The sequence below is a fragment of the Phasianus colchicus genome, chromosome 16 (genome assembly GCF_987193195.1).
Source record: "Phasianus colchicus chromosome 16, bPhaCol1.hap1.1, whole genome shotgun sequence".
Classification (NCBI taxonomy): Eukaryota; Metazoa; Chordata; class Aves; order Galliformes; family Phasianidae; genus Phasianus; species Phasianus colchicus.
In genome coordinates this window covers 15,807,285-15,834,037 of record NC_143451.1, presented here as the reverse complement: position 1 = coordinate 15,834,037, position 26,753 = coordinate 15,807,285, and the positions used below count along the sequence as shown (strand labels likewise).

The 26,753-nt window shown below is 39.6% G+C and overlaps 1 protein-coding gene across 1 annotated transcript; it reads left to right on the top strand.

Annotated features, from left to right (window-relative positions):
- Window positions 1-5,985: 5,985 nt before the first annotated feature.
- Window positions 5,986-19,202, top strand: ERCC4 (ERCC excision repair 4, endonuclease catalytic subunit). The gene is made up of 11 exons (XM_031606961.2): window positions 5,986-6,205; window positions 6,724-6,904; window positions 9,574-9,769; window positions 11,070-11,277; window positions 12,195-12,375; window positions 12,709-12,837; window positions 13,414-13,524; window positions 14,470-15,061; window positions 15,286-15,378; window positions 15,903-16,015; window positions 16,407-19,202. Exons 1-11 carry the CDS (start codon window positions 6,032-6,034, stop codon window positions 17,138-17,140), a joined length of 2,712 nt encoding a protein of 903 aa, XP_031462821.2. The 5' UTR covers window positions 5,986-6,031; the 3' UTR covers window positions 17,141-19,202.
- The last annotated feature ends 7,551 nt before the right edge of the window (window positions 19,203-26,753 follow it).

Sequence of the window (26,753 nt, the reverse complement as noted above, 5' to 3'; positions counted from 1 at the left end):
ACAGGAGGTAGCACTATTTCTCACTTTAAACTGCCCAAAATAAAAATGTTCCAAGGAAATAGTGACATCGTACTGCACAGCATTTATACCTTATGCTTCCAATTGGACACTATATTTTTCTTCCTTATAAGCAATTAACCATCCTTTTTCCCTCACTACAATAGGTCAGCTATGCAGATGGCCATTTAAATTAGTTACAAGGCCAGCTGTACTTGGCAGAGTGGAAGCAGAGATGTGCCTTTTCCTTTGTTTGGAAAAAAAATCTCTTTTCCTAGAAAAGTGATCTAAATGAATGTGACCTGGTAGTTCTGCTGTACTAAAGAACTCAGGAAGAAGATGCGCATCTTTGAACTGAACATTCAGTTCTTCTATCAAACATAGCAGAACAGCCACAACCACCAGATTTCATCTCTGTGTTAAAACGAAAGCTCTGCCATGGTTTTAACCCATTCAACAACATATTCCAAACTCCTGATTTCTAACCTTAACATGGATACGTCATTCATCTTGGAGAATATCTATCCAAGGACTGACTGCTTCACTGGCAGGGCTCTAGCAAAGCACTGTGTTCTAAAGGTGAACAGCTGAATCATTAGTTCCTTCTTTTGTTAAGGCCAAAGTAGTTAAGTTGTAGACATACTGCTATCAACTGAACAGCTTAAGGCTTCTGAGTGCATATAATCATGTCCCTTAGAAATACATGATAGCGTTGAATATACGCAGTGCATTAATGTACTTAATCTGTCACTGTTATATATTGCTACAATAAAGAAATCTCAACTTATTTCATGACTCTAACACCTATAAACTATTGAAGTGGAATGTTTTACACAGTCATCACATATGCTACTTCTCTAAGATGCATATGTGAAGAAAACAGTCTAAATCAAGATTGTTCAGGGTACTTATTTCAAACTATACACACCATTATGCTTTTCAATTTAGCTTTGCAACTGTGGATAAAAAAATACTGTGGAAATCATTAACAGCTGAAGTTTAATTCTGAGTTCACTTAAGACAAAGTGAAGAAACATAACTGCTGTTCTCGTGGGGCACTTACAGCTAGGAGGGGAATCAACGTGATGCAGTCGCTAAATCCGGGGTCTCGCAGTCTGCGCAAAGGTAATCCAGGATGAGAACTTAACTTACCCTTACTAATATTCCCTATCCATCAGCCCACAGCCAGATCAAATCTTTAATCAGAGCTCATTTTTAACTCAGCAAAACCATGTCATGATTAACTTTCACAATAGCTTCATTGGAAAAGAATAATTAGATTTTTCTTTATAGGAGAAATATTTTTTCATCTGTAAAGAGTGTTCTGTATGCAGACTGCTGGAGAAAAATCTATTGCAATCGATCACAAAAGGTGCCCACCTGAGAACTAAGTGTTCCAAGAACACGAACCAATGTGCCTATAAGACAACTTCTAATCTCCCAAACATGAAACACTTCTTTCGATTTTGAATGCTATTTTATACTAACAGATACATATCAGAATTTCTATTTTTGCTGCTGTTTTTCTCAGAAAGGAAATTCCTATGTATTTAAGTCTGTATGTATAAATTGGGAAACTGGGCAGTAAACCTGTGCATTAATTCAGGCACTTTTGCTTCAAAAAACTTGTACTTTAATTGTAAGCTTCAACAGCTTGCTACTTGTATAAAAGTTCGGAAAGGAACAAAAATGCCAACATTAATAATGTGACACAAATATTAATCTCTCAATGTTCATCAGTTAATGAGTTCAAGGACTGACTGGTAAACTTAACTAGAGAAAACACCTCAAAACACACACAGGATTTGAGATCAATAAATATAGTCCATTTTACTTATGATGAAGTTAGCTCTGTGGGAAATTGAGAAATGCAAGAATACGTGGGCAATTTCTGTGAAATCTGCCCTTGTCTTATTAAGCGGATGGCAGAACTGAGGCTTCCAACACCCCACAGGTGGGGCAGGTTTCTCTCACCAAGCTGATGCTGTTGGTCAGGCCGCTGCCCGCACAAGGGGTAAGGCCAGGCGCACTGAGCAATCCGCAGTGCGGGCAGTCTCAGCACATTTTCACAGCTGAAGATACTGAGCTATTCTTAAACACAATGACAGGATGGAAGACATAATCACACGTTTGAGAATTTACCTAAATATTGGTTTTCTTCTCACAAGGAGTCTTCCTCAACTCTGGACATTATAAGTAACAAAAGTTTATTAATACATTGCACAAGAACTGTTACTAGTTCTCAGACCAGAGTGTTGTCACTACACACACAAATAGATTAATAACTTACTTATGGCTTCTTCTGTCTTTCTCTTCTTTAGTAACGATTAATAAGTTGACAAAATTAGAATTTTAAAAAACAACTGACTGCCAAAAAGCATATCTTATGTCAGTTTGTCTTCATTTTTTCATTATATTCATAACAACCAAAACAAGCAATAAGCCTACTTCTGATTATTTGTTCTCTGGCACCACTGTACAATTAATCTGCCTCTCGCATAGCATCAACGTGATGAATAAAATTGGTGAGTTAATGCATTTTGTAAATGTGTAAGTAAATGGCATTCTTGGGAGTAACAGACTCTGCCAATCTCATGTGATTCATTGGCTTGAAAGTAGCTTACACTTTGTATGTTTTTGTCATTTGATGTGGAATTAACCTCTGACAGTTACTCATAATGTTCATCGCATATATATAAACGAGTTCCAATTTTTTAAAAATAAATATAAGTCCTCATTGGTAAATACAGAGCTATATTAGCAAGCATTCCTCTCAGTATGTTTCTTCTGACCTGTTCTTCCCAACTTGAAAATTATACATCACTTCTAATTCTTACCATGTGTAATCCTGTTCCTGTACTTCTTTCTTGTGTACTTAGGATTTTTTTTTCTTAATATTACTTCAGTGTTTAACACACACACAGAAAAAGACATAGAAATGAAATGTAAGAGTTTAGGTCTAATTTCTGCTCTTCTAAGATAACCCTGACAAATGACAGCCCTCTACTGGTTAATAAATATATTAGTAGAAAAAAATAAATCTCACTGTATTTAGTCAAAGTAAATATAGATAGATAGATAGGTAGATAACAGACAGAAATAACCCAGCTAATGAAATGTAATGAAATGCTTGCATTATTTTATATATATATATTTATTTATTTATTTATTTTACTGCTTAGAAAACATTGTTTCTAATACAGGTAGGCAGTAGCAGGTCAAGGATATGGCTGGTTCCTAAATTACATAGACTTCTCTAGAGAATACTGTAATTCCTCAAAGAAGCACCCTTTCATAAAACATTAAAAAAACAGTGATGAATGTTAATGATAACTGTCACGTTATTGTGTAAGCGTTTGGTTTGGGCAGTAAAATCATGGAATATCCTAAGACAGAAGAGACCCACGAGAAATAGGTCCAGCTCCTGATTTGAGTCGTGGAAGCCACAAGAACGAAATGCCATACAAGAAAAATACTATTTTTCTGATACTGTCCCTAAGTGAGCTCTGAATGCTTATTAGCAGCCAACTAAAAACAAGAACCAATGGGTGGTACTTAGCACAGTAACTGACAATGTGATCCAGTTTACAAACTCAAAATTGCTCGGGTATCTGCATAAAAATTCAGAAATAATGTAAGCGTATGAGAAAACTAAAAAATACTTTCAATATTTTTGTTATTTCTACCAGCTGATCCCCATTTTAGATATTTTTATGCTTTGCAAAGTACTTGTACTGCATGTTACAAAGAAAATGATTTATAAAATAATTTGAAATTTTCCTACATTAAATTAAAACCAAGTGGCAGATTTTAAACTAACACATGGTAGAGTGCATGGCCATTAGCAATGTTCACCCAACCCATAAGGAGCAGAGGAACATGTTAGAGGCTGGGCGCTCCGTTTTTCCTTATGTTGGAAATATCAAAATAATTTTCTAGGACGGTTTCTCTGATAAAGCAAATTTTATTCGCAATTGCAATAGCGGGCCTCCTGCAAGCAGGAGAGCGCAGAGAAAACAGTGTTCCATCTTTTATCCCCTACTGCCCGACTGCTGAGTACTGCAGGTTCACACTCTTTCCCAACGCCTCACTAATCATACAAATACCAAGTAAACACAAATCCTTACCACCCAAACACAAATATGTTAATTGGTTAATTGCCTTCTAACAATTGCTTTCTTAACAAACATTTGGTCGTAACTTTTGGATGTCTGTTTTACAACATAAACATAAACATAGCCTCTTAATTGTTTAATTACCCCCCTAACATTTGTGCCCCTTTTACACTGGGTCATTGTTCTGGTCATCCGTCTGTCCTTGCACAGAGATAATCTTGGAAGGAGGATAGAGGCGAGTATCTTGGAGCCTGCCTACGGCATCCTGACGTTCCCACAGAGTGGGGCAGTTCTGCCTGACTCCTTGAAAGTTTGTTCAATGTACTTCACTTCTGCTGGTCTAATGAACAACCTTACAGTACGTTTCCTACTTCAGAATACTATACCCACATTGTTTAGAACATTTAAAATCTATTGCAGCTTTGTGAGAAAGAATTCGTTAGGTAATTCGGTAACTGTTTCTAAAATATGTTACTAATATGTATATGGTATTCTTCCTTTCCACATCAGCTATTTCTAAGGATATGTTATAGCTTAATTCTTTAGATCAGTTGCCCTTTTTTAATGTTCAATGCAGAAACAACACTTTCACTTTCCACACTTACCCACATTACGGGGAAAAAAGGCAACTACCTACATGCGAACATTGAAGCAAAACAGCCAATATTTACGGGATTGCATCAGGCAGCTGACTCAAGGAACCTGATAAGGGCGCTTTATCAGAAGAACCAGTAAGGCTGGAAGGGACCGCCGGGATCCCTCAGCACCACGGCGCCAGAGGAAACGGATCCGAACGGCCAACCCGAGCGTCCCGGCACGGCTTGCAGCCAGAGCTCGTCCTACCGCTGTTACCGCGAGCAGAGGCCACCCGACCTCAGCACGGCCTCCTTTCAGGCGCTTGTAGGCAGTGCCTCATCTCCTACAGATTTAACGAGCCCCCCCAGAGCCTCGCAGCCCGCGTCCTCTCCGGACGCTCCAGGCCTCGGTGGCGCCCCGCTCATGGCAGCGAGGGCGCAGAGCCGAGCGGCGCTGAGTGCGGGCGGCCGGTGCCGGCAGCGGGACGCCTGGGCCGGGTTGGTCAGCCGGGCAGCCTGCTGGCTCACGGTCAGCAGGACAACAACCAAGTGCTGGGGAATACAGAGGGACTTAACAGCCCTCACACGGAACAGAGACTGGGAGCGCGTCCCGCTCGGCAGGAGGGCGGCAGGCGGCCCGCCATCACCCCGCTGAGCCTCACAGCGCTTCCTGCCAGAGGCCCAGAAAGTTCTGTGACTTTAACGTAGGCTGGAGGCAAGTTTCTGTCCTTCACCAACCTGAATTCTGGGGTGCTTCTGAGGAGTTCCCTTACTTTGCAGCCGACCGGGCAGCGGCTCTGAAGTCCCTCAGCACTACGGAGCCCTTCCCGCGCCAGGCCGAGCGGCCGGCAGCGCGCTGAGGTACGGCTCCGTGCGCGGGAGCGCGCTGAGGTACGGCTCCGTGCGCGGGAGCGCGAGCCGGGTTTCAGTCCGCCTCTGTTGTTTAACAAGCGTAAACTAAACATAAATAATTCGTATTACAAACTCAAACGACTCCCGGGGCTCACATTTGTAGTCAGTACACCGACCTCACTGTGAGAGAAAGCAGCGGGGCTCAGCTCACCTCACTGGGGGCGGTTTGAGGACAGCTGAGTCCCTGCCCACCTCATTTTCCACACCGGGGCTCTCGGGGTCCTCCTACCCGGGTCGAACAGGGCCGGGTGCGGGGCACCGGCGCCGGCAAGGTCCTCACACCGTCGCCCCTCGCGAGGCGGCCGCGCTCCAGGCGGGAGGACCGCGCGCTCCTGCCGGCAGGGGGCGCCGCCGAGCGCCGCTCGCCTCGCAGCTCCGGGCGCGGGCGCTCGACTCGCGCGCAGGCGCCGTCGCAACGGTCGCGGGGCGGCGATGGCGGCGCTGCTGGAGCACGAGAGCCAGATCTTCCTGGACCTGTTCCATCAGGACGGGCTCGTGGTCTGCGCCCGCGGGCTCGGCATCGATCGCTTGCTGCTGCGCTTCCTCCGCCTTTACTGCGAGCCCGCCAGCCTGGTGCTGGTGCTGAACACGAGTCCCGCCGAGGAGGTGAGCGCAATTCCGCGCGTTCCAGGGAGCGGGGCGGGGCGGGGCGGGGGGGCGGCGGGGCGCGGAGCGGGCCGGAACCGGCCGCGGCTGCGGGCTTTGAAGCGAAGTTCGACGCGATGGCCGCCCTGCCTTTGGCAGCGGGCGCTCCCTTTCCGACTCTCCGTCTGTAAGGCGGTATCAAAACCGCCTGTGCTCTTTAGAAGTGCCATAAGTGCTGTAACAACGCGGCGGAGAACTGGGTGCTAAAAACTCCGAACGCCGACGTGCCGCGGGTCACGTTTATTTACGTCCTGGGTGTCTGCTACTGCAAGTGTGCCGGGCTGTGGGTCACCCGAACAGGCTGGTGCTTAAGCTCGATAGCTGCAAGAAACGGAATCACAGCTCTCTTTAGGTAGCATCTCACGCTGCCATGTTTTCAGTTGGTTTGGGGCCTTTTTTCCAAATAAATGGAACGTGTGTAACTAAGGTTCTCTTCACGTCTGTAATGAAGTTTTGTGTTCTCACCGTGCCTGCTGCAGGAGTATTTCATTGACCAGCTGCGGTCGGACGGAGTTGTGCACCTTCCTCGGCGCGTCACCAACGAGATCCCCAGCAGCACCCGCTACGAGTTCTACACGCACGGCGGGGTTCTCTTTGCAACCAGCAGAATCCTCGTGGTCGACTTCCTTACCAACAGAATTCCTGCAAACCTCATCACTGGTAAGAGCTTACTGAAAGAAATGGATGACTGTTCTGTTGAAAAATACGTTAAGCTTAACTCTGTATAGAGTCCTACTAATGGTGTTGAGGTTAAAGAATTATTTCTTTAAAACGGCTTCGGTGAAAGGCACAAATATGTAGTTCCTTCCTTTTTTCTTTTAATGGTCATCATAGAATCACAGGGGCTGGAGGGGACTTCAAGAGATTGTGGAGTCCAATCCCCTGCTAAAGCAGGGCCTTGCAAGAGGTCGCACTTGTTTGCTTTGTTTAGTCACACAACACTCACATTGCTTTTAGATAGTGGATAACGCATCTGTATGGATTTTGATATCAGTAACCACTTGGAAAACAATCACCGGTTAAATTGCCATTGACGTAAGAAACATAAGCATTCACACTGCCTGCATTGCTTCCCAAGTAGAATAATTGTCTGTGCCTGTTGAAATAGCATCTCGAATACTCAGAACGCAGCCTGTGATTGAAACTGATGGCTAGTGTGTATGGTTGATAAGCATGCAGTTTTGTGCTTTAATGAATTCCTCATGACAACTTTTCTCATCAAGTAAAATAACAATACCTAACTAATGTTCCTCTTGTAACACTTAGATGCTTTCTAATATGAAATAACAATGTTCTAAAGATCTTTAGAAATACCTTGTGACCTTCTATTGTTGTATAGAACTTGTGCATGCTAGTTCTCCCATGTTCTGTTCCCCTTCTTTCCCTGCTTGTTTTTATATTCTTGTGTAAGGTGGAAGCCCTCTTAAAGCCCACAGAGCTAGTAAAACAGGTATTAAGAGCCAGGGATATAGGAATATTTCAGTGTTACGTAAATGTTAACATCTTAATAATGGCTGAATATCGAATGCTCAGATTTATGTAAGTTTTTGCTTCAGAAACTCTCTTTTGTTTTAGTCAGTGTATGAGAAGTTCTAATCTGTGAAACTTTTTAAATGGCTTTCATGCTACAGTCAAAGGACACCACACTCAGTTCTGTTATTTCTAGGTTAAAAAAAAGTAAAGTTTTGAGACACCCTACTTTGGGTTTGTGTGGATGAAAAGAAAAAACACATTAGAGACTTAAAAAACCAAAAACCTCCTGACCTGAAATGACCTGTGGATGCCCCATCCCTGGAGGTCTTCAAGGCCAGGTTGGATGGGGTCCTGGGCAGCCTGGTCTGGTATTAAATGGGGAGGTTGGTGGCTCTGTATGTGGCAGGGGGGTTGGAGATACATCATCTTTGAGGTCCCTTCCAACCCTGGCCATTCTGTGATTCTGTGACCTAGAGTTGTCGTACTCCTCGTGGTGCCACCAGAGGTCAGTGTGACAGCAGCTTTGGCTGAAACGTGCTTCTGTTAGATACATGCCGCCTGTATGTCAGACACTGCAAAATCAGCAGAAATTTGTTTCTTGGGCAACTAACGTAGGAAAAAAAAACACAGTAAAGTGTTTCAAAGTGTTAGAGATGTGGCATGTCAAAATGAATGAAGAAAGTCGTTATAAAAGTTAGATTCATTTTAAGCCCCTCAGTTTACTGAGGCATGCAATGAAAGCTTTACTGTTTGATGTCTTTAGCTTCCATTTTAGGAATGTTTATTATTCCAGTGGAAGCTGTGAACAGATAAAAAATATCAGGTAGGCCTCTCCTCACTGGAGGAGAGTGGGAAAAACATGGCATGCTGTAAGTCTTGGGTTTAACAAGTCTTGTCTGAGTGAAATGTAAATCCCAAAAGTATTTGCCTCAAAGACTTAAGGCAGTTTCACTATTGTTTCATTTCTCTGTACTAAAATGCATATGATAGTTTTTTCCCAATGCTCATAGCCGTGAATAAAGATGCTGGCCTAGCCAGTTAGCTGAAAATCCTTTCTGTCCACAGTTCTGAATATCAATATCAGAAGGATGGGAAATAGCACAGAAAATGTTTTCAGAAGTTCTTTAGGATAGTTCAAGTTTTTTGATAATCAAAGAAACATATTCAACAAGTCTATGATTACAGAACTTCTGTAATAAAAGAGTTCAGATATCAAACTTGCTCTGTGGTGATACTGTGTTACATCTTGCATTCAGTCTTCCTCCCTTTAGACGTCCCAAGTCCAAGTTTTGCTTAAAGAATGAAGCACCATGGAAGCTACTGAAGTCCTGCTACTCAAGCGCAGGATTTTTTTGCTCTGTAACTGGGAGGCTCTGTGGTACTGAAATCGAGCAGTTGCTAGGTTTCAGGAGAGGGACTGACTTTTTACACAGGCAAGTAGTGATAGGGCAAAGGGGAACAGCTTTAAACTGAAAGAGGAGAGATTTAGGTTACATGTCAGGGGGAAATTTTCAGTCAGAGGGTGGTGAGCTGCTGGCGCAGGCTGCCCAAAGAAGCCATGGATGCCCCAGCCCTGGAGGTGTTTGAGGCCAGATGGGATGGGCCCTGGGCAGCCTGAGCTGGTGGGGGGCAGCCCTGCCCATGGCCAGGGGGCTGGACTTCAGTGATCTTTGAGGTCCTTTCTAACCCAAGCTATTTTATGAACGCCTGTAGGTTTGTTTGACATCATTTTAGAAGAAACAACTGAAATTGTACTTTAACAAAAGCAGAAGAGTAAGACAAACTTGGGGAAAAATATATAACATATTCAGTCTTTCTTTACTACTTTTTAACTTGAAAACCATTTATTTTCCCAGGTGTTTTGGTATACAAAGCACATAGAATCATTGAGTCTTGTCAGGAATCATTTATATTGCGACTTTATCGCCAAAAAAACAAGGAAGGCTTCATTAAAGCTTTTACAGATAATGCGGTTGCATTTAACACTGGTTTTTGCCAAGTGGAAAGAGTGATGAGAAATCTTTTTGTCAGGAAACTTTACCTGTGGCCAAGGTAAGGTACCCCTTTACTACACTGAACTTAAAATTACTGTGATTTGTGACTTCTAACAAAATGAATTTTATGTAGTCACACTGCTAATCTGTATTCTGTATTTGTATACAGAAGCTCATTTCACTCACTTATTAACTGAAGTTATTTTAAAGATGCTAAATTTTTCAAGGTATTTTTGAGAATAGACTCAAGTTAAATCTATAAGAAGCAGAACCTTATGGTATAACCATCCTTCAAGCCAGTAGAAATCATAGTAGATAGTGATATTCATAATAGTTTAAGAAAAGTGTAATTTGTTAAAGATCATCTTGAAGCCATGAAGTAACAGGAATACTGTCCTGCAATTCTGCCATGCACGGGAGGATTTGTTTCCAATCGTGAAGAAGCTCCATGATTATCTCTGTGTTTTATTGGTTTGTGTTTAATCAGTTGTTGGGGTTTTTTTGTAATCTTCTCTATGCATATGTCATCTATGAGGAATATTTCTTGATAACTGTTAGAAACTAAGTCGCCAAGCCTGTGGCATGCATTAAGGCGCAGAAGGTGCAGAAGCACGGAGTTGGTCAGTTCAGCTGATCACCCATCAGTGCTCTTGCCCTGGGCAGGGGGTATGCATAACTGCTCCAGTCTAGAATGTGTTTCACTCCACCTCATGTTCTCACACTCTGCACTGTAAACTCAAAATTTTAAGTTTTCCTTTTAGCATTACAGAGAAATAGAAATGGACATAGGAAAGGTTGAACACAAACTCTAAATTTTCTACCTTGGCTTCTGAACTATGGAGCAACCTGAGGGTGGTGGTGTTCTTCTGTTGTCTTCTGTTAAAATCAGCTAGCACCCACATAGCAATGGCTTCATTGTTACAACACAGCCCTTATAGCCAAGGGCCTGCTGCTTATTATTCAAAGCTAAGGCTATCACAGTGTTTGCCAGTGGATCCATGTGATTCCAAAGGGTTTATGAGACCATTACAGTTTCCTCTTTACGAGATCTTTTGTTTTTACTTCAGGATTTGATACCTGCAATAATGATGTGGAATCTAGAGCAGTAATTCTCCAGGGATCAGTCACAGTGCTATAGGCTCATTTGCTGAGGACGAAAACAGTCGTAGTTGGGGAATCATCAGGTGGTTTTATGAGACCATTCATTAAGACTGTAGTCGTTGCCTCTGTACAGTTATGATTTGCATTTAGCTTGTTTACATTTAAATCAATTATAACTTTTGTTTGTACAAACGTTTTTGAATTATGGTGTCAAGCAAAATATTTGTGTAAATATTAATAAGCTTTTTTCCTTGTAGATTTCATATAGCAGTGAACTCATTTTTAGAGAAGCATAAACCTGAAGTGGTGGAAATACATGTGTCCATGACTCCTAGTATGCTTGCTATCCAGACCTCAATCCTGGATATTTTGAATGCATGTCTGAGAGAACTGAAACGTTATAATCCAGCTCTTGAAGTAGAAGATCTGTCTTTAGAAAATGCTCTTGGTAAAGCTTTCGACAAGGTAATCATTTTGATTGTTTTGCTACGTCTTGTAAAGTGATTCCTTTTAGATCTTTGAACAGTTTGGTGTGCAAACAAAAGCACTGTAAAATAATTAAATTACCACCAAGTGATGTTACAGTTTGCCAGTAGGATTTTTGGTGAATTGGCATGATTGTTCTTACTTCATTTCGCAAGTTCCTACATCAAAAAATTCTGATTGATGGTATAATAATAGAGGTAGGTATGCCGTATTCTTACCTTCTTTCCCTGCCCAATTTTTCTCTTGAATTTCCTACCAGCATTTTCTATTTTCTTTATTAGACGAAACATGGTATGTAACAGATAACATACATGTGCATGGCTGTTGTATTTTTAACCACCGTATATGTGAATTAACTGCGTGTGTGATGGTGTTACTGGCAGGTCTGCAATGATTGGCTTACTTATGTATACTTTCTGTAGGGTAAAATCATGCATTTCAACATTTGCCTATTAACTGTAATCTGGTTTTGACATGAAATGTTCTGTACTTTAGAAAATCTGGAGACGTTTCTGCATTGTATTCATCTTATGTTAAAAATTAAATGACGTTACAATGACTTGTACTTTGCCTGAATGAACAATCTTAAATACTAAGGGCAGAGGCCAGTAAAATATATATTTATGCATATGTATATAAAATATTAAATTCTATATATGAATACATATACTTATATTTATATTACCAAATTTTTAATACGGGAAAGAAAATATGTACTGAACACATTAAATTATATATAACTGCTAATTGTTAAATTGCCTAAGGTTTTTGAATTTTTGAATTTTTTATGTTAAAAAAATCTATATTACAAGTGTTTGGTTTTTTTAAAAGGCGTTCCTATCTTGATTAGTATAGTAGATATTTGATGTCTTGATCTTTCCAATTTATATTTCTAGACAATACGTCACTATTTAGATCCTCTCTGGCATCAACTCGGAGCTAAGACAAAATCTTTGGTCCAGGATTTGAAGATTCTGCGTACTTTGCTACAGTATCTAACTCAGTATGATTGTGTCACTTTCCTTAATCTTCTGGAGTCACTGAAAGCAAGTGAAAAAGCTTTTGGTGAGAATTCAGGTAAGCACTGAATACAAGTTAATGCATGAAATAGTGAGATGCTGATTCTTTTAATCAACATTCCTAAACATACGAAGGTATCTAATTAGGTTTTATATAACTAGCCATAAGGACGTAGGTTTTTATTGACACATAATGCTTTCATCTGCCCACAGAACTGCTGTTACTTAACAGTGTGAGATTTGTATCGTATTTCTGCCTTTTATTAAGCTAGTAGTTACTTAGTGAGCAGGTAGTGCAGGTTGTACAGGTAATCCAGATAAGAGATGTGGGCTTTTATTAGAAAGGTCTGGAGCATGTACGTTTCATATGTCATTTTCCTTTTCTCTTTAGGTTGGCTGTTTCTTGATTCCAGTACTTCCATGTTTGTAAATGCTCGAGCCAGAGTTTATCGCATTGCAGATGAGAAACTGAATCAGAAAAGCAAAGTCTCTGAAAACAGAGATGTAAAGAAGGAAAATGGTACTCATCATTCCTAATTTTAAATTTGAGAGCATCACATGGTTTTGAACAGTGTGCATATTCTTACTTGTGCTGTGGTTCAATACGTGGGTCTTATACAGCTCTAGACCTCAGTCAGCTATGTAAGATATCAAGGCATAATCTTTGCTCAAACAGTAAAAAAAACCAGAAAGATTCCTTTTCACCTTACTCACCTAATCATTAGGAGAACTTGTATGGGATTGTTCTTGATTTGTATAAGTATTTAATTTGATCTTATTCATTTCATATGAAGGGATAAGAAGCTGCCAGTATTTTAATTTAGAATACATAGATACATATTCAAGAATTTCAGAATTGAAGGACAAGTGAATACTTCAACTTTTTGTTTCATTAAAGCATTTTTCCCTATTTTTAAATGTTAGTAATCTTAATGAGTATTCTTGAGCCCCATCAGTATAACAAGTTGCATATGTAGGCTATTGATAATTGTGCTTGCCAACAGCTATCACGCTATGACATTGAACCATTTATTTAAAGTTCTGAAGAATATTTTGGCTTGTAAGAGCTGCTGTGTTCAATTGTACTTTGTTTCAGAACTGAAAAGGGAATTGGTTCTAGAAAGTAACCCAAAATGGGAAGCTTTGAGAGAGGTACTGAATGAGATTGAAAATGAGAATAAGAACAGTGAAGACCTCAGTGGTCCAGGTGAGAGGATATGAAATTATTTTAATAATTTTAAATATAGTAACTTGTGGGCTTAAAACAAAGTGTTTATGTAAAAGTATTTGGTTTTAAAACTACTATAAAAACTTTACACATTAAAATGTGACCTTTCCCAGAATAGAATCAAACCAAAAGCTGAAGGCGGCCACCAATGGTTTGTGTTTGTGCTCCCATTTGATGGAACCAGACGACTTCTCTACCACTGTAACCTAGGCCTTGCACCTAATCTCCGTGTTATAACAATTCCGTAGTTGTCTCGCTGTTACCTCTTACCCAGTGTGTTTCTAACTCCTTTTCTGCTTTTCCTGTTACAGGATTTTTTTTATCCCCTCAAATTTCACTAAGTTTTATTTTAGGAAATTGTGAGGGTAAAAAAGTGCTCTTTTCTCCCACCCACAGTGTTCTGACTGTGGATAAGAACTGGCTCTCTCACCTAGTGCTGTAGGAGTTTATCTGAGTCAGCTAGCAGAGAATTGTTATTTAGGGCCCACAACTGTCAGTAATACTGTGGGAAACATGTATTTTTTAGAATCCCTGACGAAGATGACAGAGGCTGAAAACTAGAGCAGTTCCAATTAAGTAGTCTTATTCTGCATGAAAAAAGAATTTTATTTTTTTTAATATAAAAGTTGTCTGCTTCAGTATATAGTATATCTGCTTTCTTTCAAACGATTAAAAGAAAAGAACTGATTTAGATGGTGTGAGAATAAGGAATGCTGAACTTCCATTAACCTTCCCTGATCTAGTTTGCTACAAAACATGGTGTAATTCAGACTTCCACAACTGTGACCACCAAGTGTAAAGGCATTTGGCAGGCACGCTTCTAGGATCATCAAAAATACTTTATTTGCTCAAGATGTCTTGTGGCTGGATAAAAGGATTTACAGTGTAACAGATTACAAACATGATGTTGTTTCTTGACTGCAGGGCAAATTCTTATTTGTGCCAGTGATGACCGAGCTTGTGCACAGCTCAGGGAATATATAACTGATGGGGCAGAAGCCTTTTTAATGAGACTGTATAATAAAACACTTGGAAAGGATGAGAAAGCTGGAGAAGTGTGGATTAAGGACAGAAAAGTGGTCAAGTCCAAAGGAAATGCCAGACCAGACACGGGACCTCAAGCCAAAAAAGCCAAACTCCCTACATCTTCAAAACAAAACAAACACAAAAAGCAGCGTGACCAAACTATAGTCCAAATGATAGGGAAAATTGAGGAGGAAAACAGAGAGGAGTTGGATGTGGAAGATAACAAAGAATTAAATGGAAGTCAAGAAGGCAGTATTGAAGAGACCATTCCTGAAGATTTCCCTGTGAACTTACCCTCAGATTCTTACTATGGTATTTTCAAAAACCCGCTCACAATTATTCATCCGCTGCAGGGCTGCAGTGATCCCTATGCTCTCACTCGGGTGCTGCATGAAGTAGAACCAAGATATGTTGTACTGTATGATGCAGAACTAACTTTTGTTCGGCAGCTGGAAATCTACAAGGCAAGCAGACCTGGGAAGCCTCTGAGGCAAGTTGACTTGGTGCTAATCAAGAATGTAGTTGATCAAATTTTTATCTTAAAAGAAAAATAAAATCTATTGCACGCTTCTGGCAATCCACTCTGGTTGAATCCCAAAGTTTCAATAAGAGTAGATGATGTTGGTAAAAGAGGGAAAATGGGATATAAATTTTTCAGGCAGTTACTGCTACTAATCTTAAATATGTCATCTTTTTTTTCCTCCAAACCTGTAGAGTTTATTTCCTCATCTATGGAAGCTCAACAGAAGAGCAACGCTATCTCACAGCCCTGAGAAAAGAGAAGGAGGCCTTTGAAAAACTAATTCGGTAACAATTAGCTTATTGTCTACATTATTAATTTTTCACATCGTTTCCTTACGTGCTTGTATTTTAAATGGTGAAGTTTTAAACTGTGAGAAGGCTCTAAATAAGCTACTGGTATTTTTACTTAACTGACTATGAATTTCATATTGGAAACTTTTTTTGTCTGTAGGTCACACATCTTGTAAGATATTTCTAAGGTTTTCATAACTTAAGTAGTATTCAGGAATAAAACAATAATTTTCTTGGACATTGTCTTCTCATCAGCTTATACTTCTAGTTCTACTAATTAGTTCTTTTGTTTCATATGCTCTAAAAAGTTCTAAAAATAAAAAGACACTTGGAAGTGCTAAAAATTGAGAATAAAAGTCTAGAATCTAGCCCAAATAGTCAGGATTACATTTCTTGTCAGGTTTTCAATTAGCATTCAACTCTATGTAATTCTGCATCTTGCTGAACAATATTAATGTATTTTAATGTAGTGACGTTTAACTGCAGTTTTTAGTGATTCTTGGTTTATGGATCCTTAGAGAAAGGGCCAGTATGGTTGTTCCTGAAGAAAGAGAAGGAAGAGATGAGACAAACCTAGACCTAGTAAGAGATGTTAAGCCTGCCTCTGCTTCCACTGATACACGCAAAGCAGGTGAGCAGTTCCTGAAGTTAAGCTGTGAAAAAGGCCTGTGACCTTCTGTGGTTGAATGTCGTCCAAAACACGTGGGTGGGTGACTGAGGCACACCAGTTCTGCAGTCCTGATGGGGAACAAATAGTGTCTGCCCTAGTCCATCTCTCAGTCTTGTCTGTGAAATAACAATGAATTGTTTTCCTTTGAAAAGAAACTATAGCTTAATTACTATTTTACCATCAAGAGGAGATGACATTTGGACTATTTCTGGACAGCCTGTTGATTATGAGACCAGCATTGCCTGTAGTGAGTGGAGAGAAATAAAAACAGCGCTTCCATTATGGAATGCGCTTCAGAGAAGGTAGAGTTGGAGGTCATGAGTACAGGTTAACTATTTGTTCTGCTCTTTAGGTGGACAGGCACAGAAGACTGCTCAACAGACCATAATAGTGGACATGCGGGAATTTCGCAGTGAGCTTCCATCGCTGATTCATCGTCGTGGCATTGACATTGAGCCTGTTACTTTGGAAGTTGGAGATTACATTTTAACTCCAGACATCTGTGTAGAGCGAAAAAGTATCAGCGATCTCATTGGTTCCTTAAATAATGGAAGACTGTATACGCAATGCATTTCTATGTCACGTTACTATAAGCGACCAATTCTTCTGATTGAATTTGATCCTAACAAACCTTTCTCCTTGATTCCACAAGGCTCCCTACGCCAGGAGATTTCCAGTAGTGATGTTACTTCTAAACTGACCCTTCTCACACTCCATTTCCCCAAGTTACGGATCCTGTGGTGCCCCTCACCACACGCTACTGCTGAACTCTTTGAAGAGTTAAAACAAAACCGTCCACAGCCTGATGCAGAAACTGCAATGGCAGTCACAGCAGATTCTGAAACTCTTCCTGAGTCAGACAAGTATAACCCTGGTCCTCAGGACTTTCTATTAAAAATGCCAGGTGTTAATGCAAAAAACTGCCATGCCTTAATGAACCATGTGAAAAGCATTGCTGAGCTGGTGACACTGTCAAAGGATAAACTCTGTGAAATTTTGGGTAATGCTGCCAATGCCACACAACTCTTTGACTTCATTCACATGACCTACAAGGAGGCAATATCTAAAGAAAAAAACAAAAGATGACTAATGGGACTGACCAGCATATGTTGTAGATAAGCTTTTTTTGCACAGTACTGTGGCAAAGTACACGAAATATTGTAAGAAATGCCCTCTAAGATAAGCAGCTGTTTCCTGCTAATGCTGTTCCATCAGGTTTAATATCTGAGCTAGTTATTACTGAAGGCAGGTTTCATGAGGAAAATTTTTAATACAGAAATGCAAATGATTTTTATTTCTATAGCACTTTAACAAATTTTATAATAACATTGAGTGAACTAAATTCTTCATCAAACCCATTAAAGTTAAATGCTAAGTCTTACTGATAGAGATGTTTCCTTTTGAAAGGTATGTCTTGTTAAAGCTAAAAGCTCTTTCATCTCATTTACTTGAAAGTAAAATATAGGTTTACCATTGGGACTATTCTTTTAGGACAGAGGTGTCTTCTCTCATATAAAGCGATGGCTTTCTAGGTAAGGCTTTCCAAAAGTATTAGCAGTTTTTCAATATTGTTTTCTTTCCATATCCTTTTGCACTTGTATTTTTATGTCTGAAGTAGAACATCTGTCAGTGAATGCAGTAAAGCTGGTGTCACCTGGAAGATATCTTAGCATTCGGTGCAGCATAAAACAGAGAGGAAACAGGATTATTTTGATAGTTTGTGAATGTTTACATTATTAAAAACCACTTGGCTTTGATGTGACAGCAGTGCAGCAAACTGCAATTGCCAAAAAGACTGATCATTACCAGTCTCTCATTACATGCTAATGTATTCACATTAGCTGTTTACAAACTTTATTATCTGTAAAGACTTGCGTATGTATATTTTAAAATTTTAATGACAGATTTATGTTCTCTCATAATTAAACAAGAAGTTATTAGTTTTCTGTTCGGGCTCAGTAAAGACCATATGTGCAATTTCAGATTTAATGTTTGCTGTGCATTTGAAAAATAAGTTACTAACTTGTTAATTTACAGTCTGAGCTGTGAGATTTTGAAAATGATCAATTTTTTCTGCAGATGCAGATTTCACCAATAAGAAGATCCATAACAAAATTAGAATTCATTAATTTAAAAAATAAATTATTCTAACCGTACATACCTCTTGCTTCTGATTTCCCTGTACTGAGATCAGAACATTTTTGGTTTTAGTGTGTAGCTAAGATTAGGATTTCTATTGCTGGATGTGCTGCTTTTTTCCACTTAGTATAAAAGTCCTTCCATGAGGCATTTGCTTATTCAGAGCAATAGGGCCAGAAATGTTCTGGATAGAGATGCCTGAACAGTGGTGCTAGGATACCAGAAAGCTGAATGACAAATACAATTGTCCTGGATGTGTGTCTTAAGGAACTTGGCTCAAAAAAAAGGGGATTAGAACAACCTTTGGAAACACATACTGTTTGTGCGTTTGCTTCATTAAGATATGAAACAAACTGGGATTTTTGCTGTTTTTCGACAGACTGACAGTACTGACACGCAGGGTTCCACGTCAGCTTTGTCGGTACTTTTTTTCCTTAGGTTTGTGGAAGGTGAAAATAAAGGCTATGTGAAGATGTTGTAAAGCCTTTGCTGCATTATATGCTAGATCAAAGTCAGTCATGCAGTGCAATCAAATAATATATATATATATTATTTACTCAATGTTGTTTTGAGTGGAATTTTTGTAACTATTTTCTATTGCAGTTTTTTTCTTTAATATACACTGCAGTTATTGTTGTATGGCTTTCCTTCTTTTGTCTGGATATCTTTATGAGGTTTGGTTGCAGTCTAGGTTATAATAATCTCTGAATGAGTGTTAGTAGTTTGTCCTTCTGAAGCAGTAGTAACTATTAAGAAAGGTGGGAGATGTCTCATGTCATGAAACCACCTGAAGTTAGAGTAACAAAGCCAAGGAGTCATACTGCACCTACATGCAGCCAAAAAAAAAAACGTGGGAAAATGATGAAAATTCTTTGGATGCATTCTCTGACCTTGCAGTGTTCTTTAGCTTTCTTTCGCCAAAAGTAATGAATTTTGTGTATCTTGTCATTGCTTGACTCTTAATTATGTGCTTTTTTATTTAAAAATAAAAGTCAATATGTGAAATTGATAGCTTTTATATGCTTTTTGGATGAGACCAAGTTACCAAATTGCTTGTTTCTACACTTTGTCCCAGGCTTTGCTTGCTTGATGTTTCTTCTAGAGTAACAACAAAACCAGAATCTCTTTGTAACAAAGGCAGCTTGTATTGGCAAAGGTTATTTTGCACAGGATAGGCTACATTGTAGTTCTGTGTCTAAGTTATCTCCATACCATTCCCAGTAGTGGTGACAGTTGCAATTCTTAGCTACAAAAGCCAAGGAAGCATCTTACTTGTGCCTGTTCCCTAACCAAAGCAAACAAAATCTTCAAAATGATTTTTTCTGTATGAGCATTTCTAGTGCCAGCTATATTAACTGCTTTCAAATCTATGAATATGAGCCAGTTGCAGAGAAACCCACACTGCTTGTAAAACATGCAGCCATACCGTAGAGAAGTACAAAAGCTTGAATGAGGGCTTTTTGTGACTGAGACTTTCATTTTCGATGACAATAGAACCACAAATAATTTTCAAAAATACTTCTCTTGACTTTTCTTTTAGTCATTTAGTATTCCACTTCTGTGACTGGAGAACAGAATCCAAACGCAAGTTATACCAAAAAATAGTTATAAACAAATACATAATTTTTGTGCCAAACAGCATAAGGCAGTACTGAGGATTGTTATAGAACAGTGTCCTGTGTTGGCTTCCCAATTGACAGTTCTTATTTCAAGCAATTATTTATAAACAGACCTAAAACAACAAAGACCAGTAACATACTACGCTCCAACATCCGCTCAAATTTTCTTTAATGACCGAACCCCTCTACCTCGCTCTTCTACTTGCCAAGGTACACTTTGTCTTTGCTTCATCTTTAAAATCAGTGAAAATTAAAAGTTGGAAAAAAGAATCAGAAAAAAAACAGCAATCACTTGCATTAAACTATTACCTGATTCTAACTGCCAACATGTACTTTTTTACAGATGCATTCTGAAGTGTCAATCCACTTTTTTTTTTTTTAAACTGACAGAATATTGCACTCTACTTAAGGCTTGCAGTCTGAGATGAGAGAGATTCCCCTTACAGAATGGACACGCATTCAGATCACCTCCAGCTATACCACAACAACAGAAATCTTGGCATCCTTCAGGAGTCCTGCCATCCAAATAAAAAACAGCTAGAAACTTTTGAAGACTGTTCTGCTGCAAATCTCAGTGTGTCGTGTGCTGATCTACAAAAAAAGCCTTTTGAGATATTTCAACCATTGCCTTGATTACACTTCTTATAACTGAAAGAATTGTATTGCACATCACCCACTGACAAATCATAACCAGGATTTTTTTTTTACTAATATTTTCTTCACATGAACATTTGAACACATTTGAATTTGTGATCTTAATCTTTTCCACAATGTATTATTAACATTAAAATGTGATAATTTTTTTCTTTCTTGGCCCCATTGGCTTCTTAGGGATTCCTGCCATATTTCAGGTGGCTTAAATACCACATGTGTTCTTACCCCAAGCAGAGAAAATTCAATTCACGTCCACCAGGAATCTCTAATTTTCCTTTACTCGTTAGCAACCACAAATGCATTTGCACATGTACACACATGTATGCACAGTGTCTGCCATGCTGAGGAATAGGATCCTGTACATCTTTAATGTCTGTCTCTGAAAATGACCCTGAAAAAAGTAAGCTAAGCCCATCCTGTTTCTATATATAAAACTGTTTAATTGGTGCACCAAGAATAAATAAGGAGGTAATTCTGAAAATCATTCCCAGAACAGTCAGCAAGAATTGTTCCTACAACTCAGTTACCTCCCCTCCTTTGTTTTTTGGGTGGGTTTTTGTTTCTTGTTTTTTGAAGTGGTTTCATTGTCTGAAGATGCACAGCCTTTTATCTAAATGCAAGCTCAGGAACTGTCACTATTTCAAGAACAAAGCATTCTGCACCGAAGTGGATTTTGGGGGTGTTTGTTTACTGAAGATAGAAATTGTTAAAAGCTTTAATCCAAAACCTGAATGTTGGACTCTAACCAGACTGGGGGGAGCGCACTCAGTCAGTTAGGGAAGACAATCATCAAATTTTTTCAAAGGAAATGAACAGGAACTTTCCAGCTTCCTAACTGTCCCAAACCAAGAATAGTTAATAAGTAATATTTATTAAAAATTTTTCAACCTGGAGTACAAGTAATTTCCTATAGAAAATCAAACCTAGAAAGAAAAGCAACCTTGTGCTCTTCGAACTCATGCAAAAAGACACAAAAAGTCAAAATAGGTGATCAGGCTGTGACAAGTCACAGAGGGGGAGTTGAGGCATCGAGTTGGTGAATGGTGCTCACTGAGACTGAAGTATGAGCTTAATGAATGGCCACATATAGAATCGCAGAATGGCTTGGGTTGGAAGGGACCCCAGGGATCACCATGTTCCAATCCCCCTGCCACAGGCAGGCAGCCACCACTAGATCAAGCACTACACCAGGCTGCCCAGGGCCCCATCCAACCTGGCCTTCCTTGAACACCTCCAAGGACGGAGCATCCCCAGCCACTCTGGGCAGCCTGTTCCAGCACCTCACCTTCTGTGTAAAGAACTTCCCCAGTATCCAGTCTAAACCTTCCCTCCTTGAGCTTAAAACCATTCCCCCTTGGCCTATCACTGTCTACCCATGTAAAAAGTTGATTCTCCTCCTGTAAGTCCAGTTCCTTCAGCCTATCTTCATAGGAGAGGTGCTCCAGCCCTCTGATCATCTTGATGACCCTCCTCTGGACTCCCTTCAGCAGCTCCGCACACATTTATGCCTTGGTCCATAAGGAGAAATACGCATTATGTGCAGCATTATGGGAGAGAGAGCTGAAATCTGAGCTGGAGCTCTCCAGCTGAATCACAGCTGCAGCAGCACAAGTATTGCTGATGATAAAACTAGGTTGCACAACTCAACCAGCCACATAGTTCTCATCCCAAGAGAAAAGGGACATGAAAAGGATGGTGCTTAAAAGGTAGGAGGAAGAACATGAATAATTACTTTTCAGGGAGTGCAAGCGATCACCATCAGATTTCCCCCATTTGTTGCTAAGCAGCATACTTTAGTCACAAGCTCTGACTTACAAAATGAACCGCAGCCTCCCCACGTTTTGCTATTTTTACATTTTGAACTGTTCTTTTTCCAAGCTTTCATTATAACAAATAAAAATGCTTTAACAAAATAAGATGTCCAAGAGATATTTGAACCCCTGGGGAAAAAGTCTTCATTGCTACCTGGGATGAGCAGGTCATGGACTCTCCAGTCTCCAACAAGGAATTAAGGAGACCCTTCATCTCCTACTTAATATAGTAAGTGCTTCTTGCTTCTCGGGACAGAGCTTTACATGACAAACAGAACTCACACGATGTAAAAGGTGAGAATATCATACAGTTAGTTCTCTAAATTCATCATCAGTTTTCAATTTGCACGAACAAATCCCAGGATTCTTCCTCTGGTGGTGGTGAATTAATTGTATTAATTCTCTCAATGTGTATTAAGGATGTTTTCCCAGTGAACAGATGCATTTGGTGCTCTGGGCATCCTAACAGAAATTAAAATTAAATCAACTCTGTGCGAGAAGTTCTCATGTAATGAGCCATAAGCAGCCGTAAGTGCTCCAAGACTACACACCAAACGTCCGCACAGCAGAAATGCTCTTGTCAAATGCTTTGGTGCACTACCAGGAACTTCAGCAAATTCTGGTTCTCAAAGAGCGAGGGAAGCAATTGATAAGGAGTTCAGAATCTTTCATAAACTGTAACCCATTAAGAAACCACATTTAGCTCTCCTATTTCTGCAGCTTAAGCACATTGCACTTGCAACTCAGTTAAACAAAGCAGCGGTCACTTTAAATTCTGAATTTACCATCAGCTCCATCATCTTTGATATTCAAAAAATGACCAAATTTTGAAGTAAGGTAACGCTGGGAGTCCTGTGGACTATGTGATGTGGAGCAGAAGGTGCTTTCTGAAAAGGAGAAGAATGTATTCAGTAGTTTCAGCAGGGCTTTTCCTGTATTTCTAAAGAAAGGACAGAACATTTTTGCAAGGCCTGTTAAACTGGCATCATGGTGGTAAATAATATTCCTTCTATCTAGTCCCTTTGCTGGATATCAGTAAAGGACACAGTAAGCATTACCATCAGATGCTTTTCATTGTTTGTTGTCATTGGCAAGAAGACTGAACAGAAATTCTGGAGTCCCCTGTGGAAATACAGAATCTACCACCAGCTCACATCTTGGAGGATACAAAGTGCTTAAAATGATTAAAGTGCAGAGATAATAGTTTTTTGCTAACGTATCTCCCAGCTAGAGACCTACCCAAAGAAATGGGAACTAATCTCTTTGGACAGAGAAAATAAGGTAAGCACCTCTGCAGTGTTAATAGAAAGCTTCCCTCATTTGGACATGATCAAAATTCCCTACAAGCAACTTCTGCAGCCATATCCTGCAAAGAACTTCTCTCAGGCTTTACTTGGCTTCCTTTGTGGACTATGCATACTCCATATATGTGCTGGAAAAAATGGAATTACTTTCTGACAAAAATACCTGCAGCAATGAAGAAGCATTATAAAATACTCTTCTCACTAAATGGATCCTAATCACACATAATTAAAATTCTTACAGGCTAATCATTCAATAAGCCTTAATTGTGAGACAAAAAAACTCATACAAGGTGTACTAGTTGGAACCTGAGCAGGAAAAAGAAAAGAAAGAAGTAGTTCACTGGTGTTCCTGGGTAAGGGCAGATTTACAGAAATATTCTGAAATGCATTTTTTTTTATCCCATGCACAGAAATGTGTTATATGAACATACTGTTTCCCGTACTTCCATGAAGATATATTTCCAACATGTTCTACAGTTTATCTAAAGAAGACTGAACAGATTCAAGATGGTGATTAAAAAAATAAAGAAAAATTTTATGGTAAGTATAACTCATCTCTGTAAAGTGGTGCAAAGGTATGACACACTTCATCTGAGAGGGTGCTAATTGTGGTTGGCAAGGAAACTCATGAATGAAAGCTTGTCTCTAGGGCTGCACAAGTTTGGCTACAATTTAAACAAAGAACTTCAGTTATTTGTGCTAGAAGTTTCAAACGCTTGCTAGAGAAGGACGCTACAAATGAGCATTGCAATGCCTGCAGATAGGGATAATGAAAAATAAACAGCATTACCTGAATATACACACCAACTTCTTTAAAATTATTTGCTAAAATTTACTAGTAGTGCAAATGGGATTCTGCTGAGTGCAATTCCTCCCCAGACATGTGTGTGATTCCTTGATGTAGAGTGTTACCAAACACTCACCTATCAGAAAAACAGAGTAGAACACCTGCTGAATGCAGGCAGGTCGAGACAGCACGGTTCTATGAGCAACTACTCCACCCCTGTTTGTCGCACTTGTTTCTGTTGCAAGTAAGGAACACGGAGTTCAGTGTTACTCTTGGAGGCAAATGCCAAGTTCTGGGACTGAACTTTCCTGCAGCGAGAAGGAAGTGTCACAGATGTTTGTGCCCGAGACAGGAAAGGTGGTGCTCAAAGTCAAGAGCTATTGTGATGAGTTGGACAATTTCCACTGAGATTGTATGGGAGATACCATGTTCAAGAAGTTATTTGATTCTTTAAATGCATCCTCCTTTCCATGCATTGGCTAGTGTCCAAACACCTTCGAGAAATGAGCATCAGTTGTGTTTAATGTGAACCTTTTAAGACATCTTCTTTTCTGATACTTCCTTTCTTCGTGTTTTTAGCACTGCACAGTATTGCTTACCATGTAAAACCCAGTAACTGCACACTATCAACCACATCTTTACCATTCTAATACATTAATTACTGATGCTTTACTGCTTGCACGTGCTGAAATAAATATAGAATAATCTAAGCTGCATGCAACACCAGAAAGACTTTGCACATCTTGCACAAGTACATGCTTGTTTCTATATATTATGTGCATTATCTGTAATGAGGTAAAGCATTTTTGAACCAATTACGTAACCTCTGTTTTTATACACCAGGCAGAAATATGGATAAATGCTGCTATCACCTGAAATCACAGATAATCTTTTTTTTCATCTGATTTTGCAGTGCAGACTGAACTTTGTCTACTTCACCTCTCCATAGCAAATGGATTGCTTGTGCTTGTTTTGAGGAAAACAGAAAAAAAATATATTTTTTATGAACTGACACCAACTTGAGTAAGATGAAAACAGCAAATATTCCTATCATTCAATGTATTTGAAGGGGAAAAAAGACATAACCTAATCTCCTTGGCATAATTATCTGACAGCTCATCTTCAGCACCAATCACACTCAAAATTCTTCACTAGAATTTAAATACATTGGTTGCCCTCATTACTTTCGGTTTTTTGTGCACCAATGAATATATATGTGGAGATTTTGTTGTTGTTTAATTCTTAGTTTTCATAGAACTCTCTAGACTAACTTTTTACTCCCAAAACATTAAACGATATGAATTTTAAAGGGGAAAAATCAAATATTTAGTCATTTTGATGGATGATGTAGGCATGGTCATTGCGATGACTTGGTGGAGCTTCCTTGATTTGTCCCTAGAAACTGAATGCAAAAGACAGATGGATCCACGTTCAGTTGAATCCTTGCTTTGCACTGAAACTCAAACAATAAGAATCAGTTTGCAAATGTAATTCATTAATAACTACAAATTTCTGGCTGTGGGAAAAGTGTCTTTTCATGGAAAAAGTTCCTTGAGCTAAAGGAACTGCAGAGGTTTTTTAAGGTGTGTGCCTTCCTGCCTCCCTGTAACACAAATCTCTGATACTTTTCTTGCCACCTTTGTTAATGACAACAGCTGTTTGGTCACATGTAATAATTTGTTCTGAGTTTAGAGTATCATTTCCCTCATCACGAGAACGTGCTGTTTGGGCACAGTAGTTACCTGCTGAGCTCGTATGTTCCTCATTTTTCTGCGTCAGCTTTCAAAGTTCAGGATCTTCTTCAACAAATAAAATGGCAAAGCAGGATTAAGATCATAATGCCTGTGCCAGATATCTCTGCTAGAAAAGGGGAAATTTAGAAGTAGATTGGTTCTATTCAATTTCACCTTGTTTTATAATCCTAATTTATTCAGTGGCACACATTACACTGCATACATGGCAGTTGTTGCCTGCACTGCCAGTTCTAACAGCAGACTCGCATCTGAACTGTTTCATTCAGAGGCTGACAGAAGTGAACCTGAAGTGAACCACAGGTTTTACTGAGATCTTTAACAGTGCACTGTTGCTCCCAGGCCATTGCTGGTGTTAGTTTGTTGTTGAAATTGGTTAAAATCTGATTAAGTAATAATTAAAATTAAGTAACTCTAATTTAGAGGAACGTCTAAGTTACGTGTTCTAGTTTAACGGCCAGAACAAACCACCTCCTTCCAACCCAGCAATTCAAACAAGCCACGTTTGAAATGTCAAAGCATTTGTCTGCAATGGAGTACACCAGAGTGCTGAAAGTCGTACGAAGTCCCAGAACTTGTCGTGTACGTGCGTGCTTTGTTTGGAGGCACCAAAAGCCGCGCCAGAGCCGGGGCT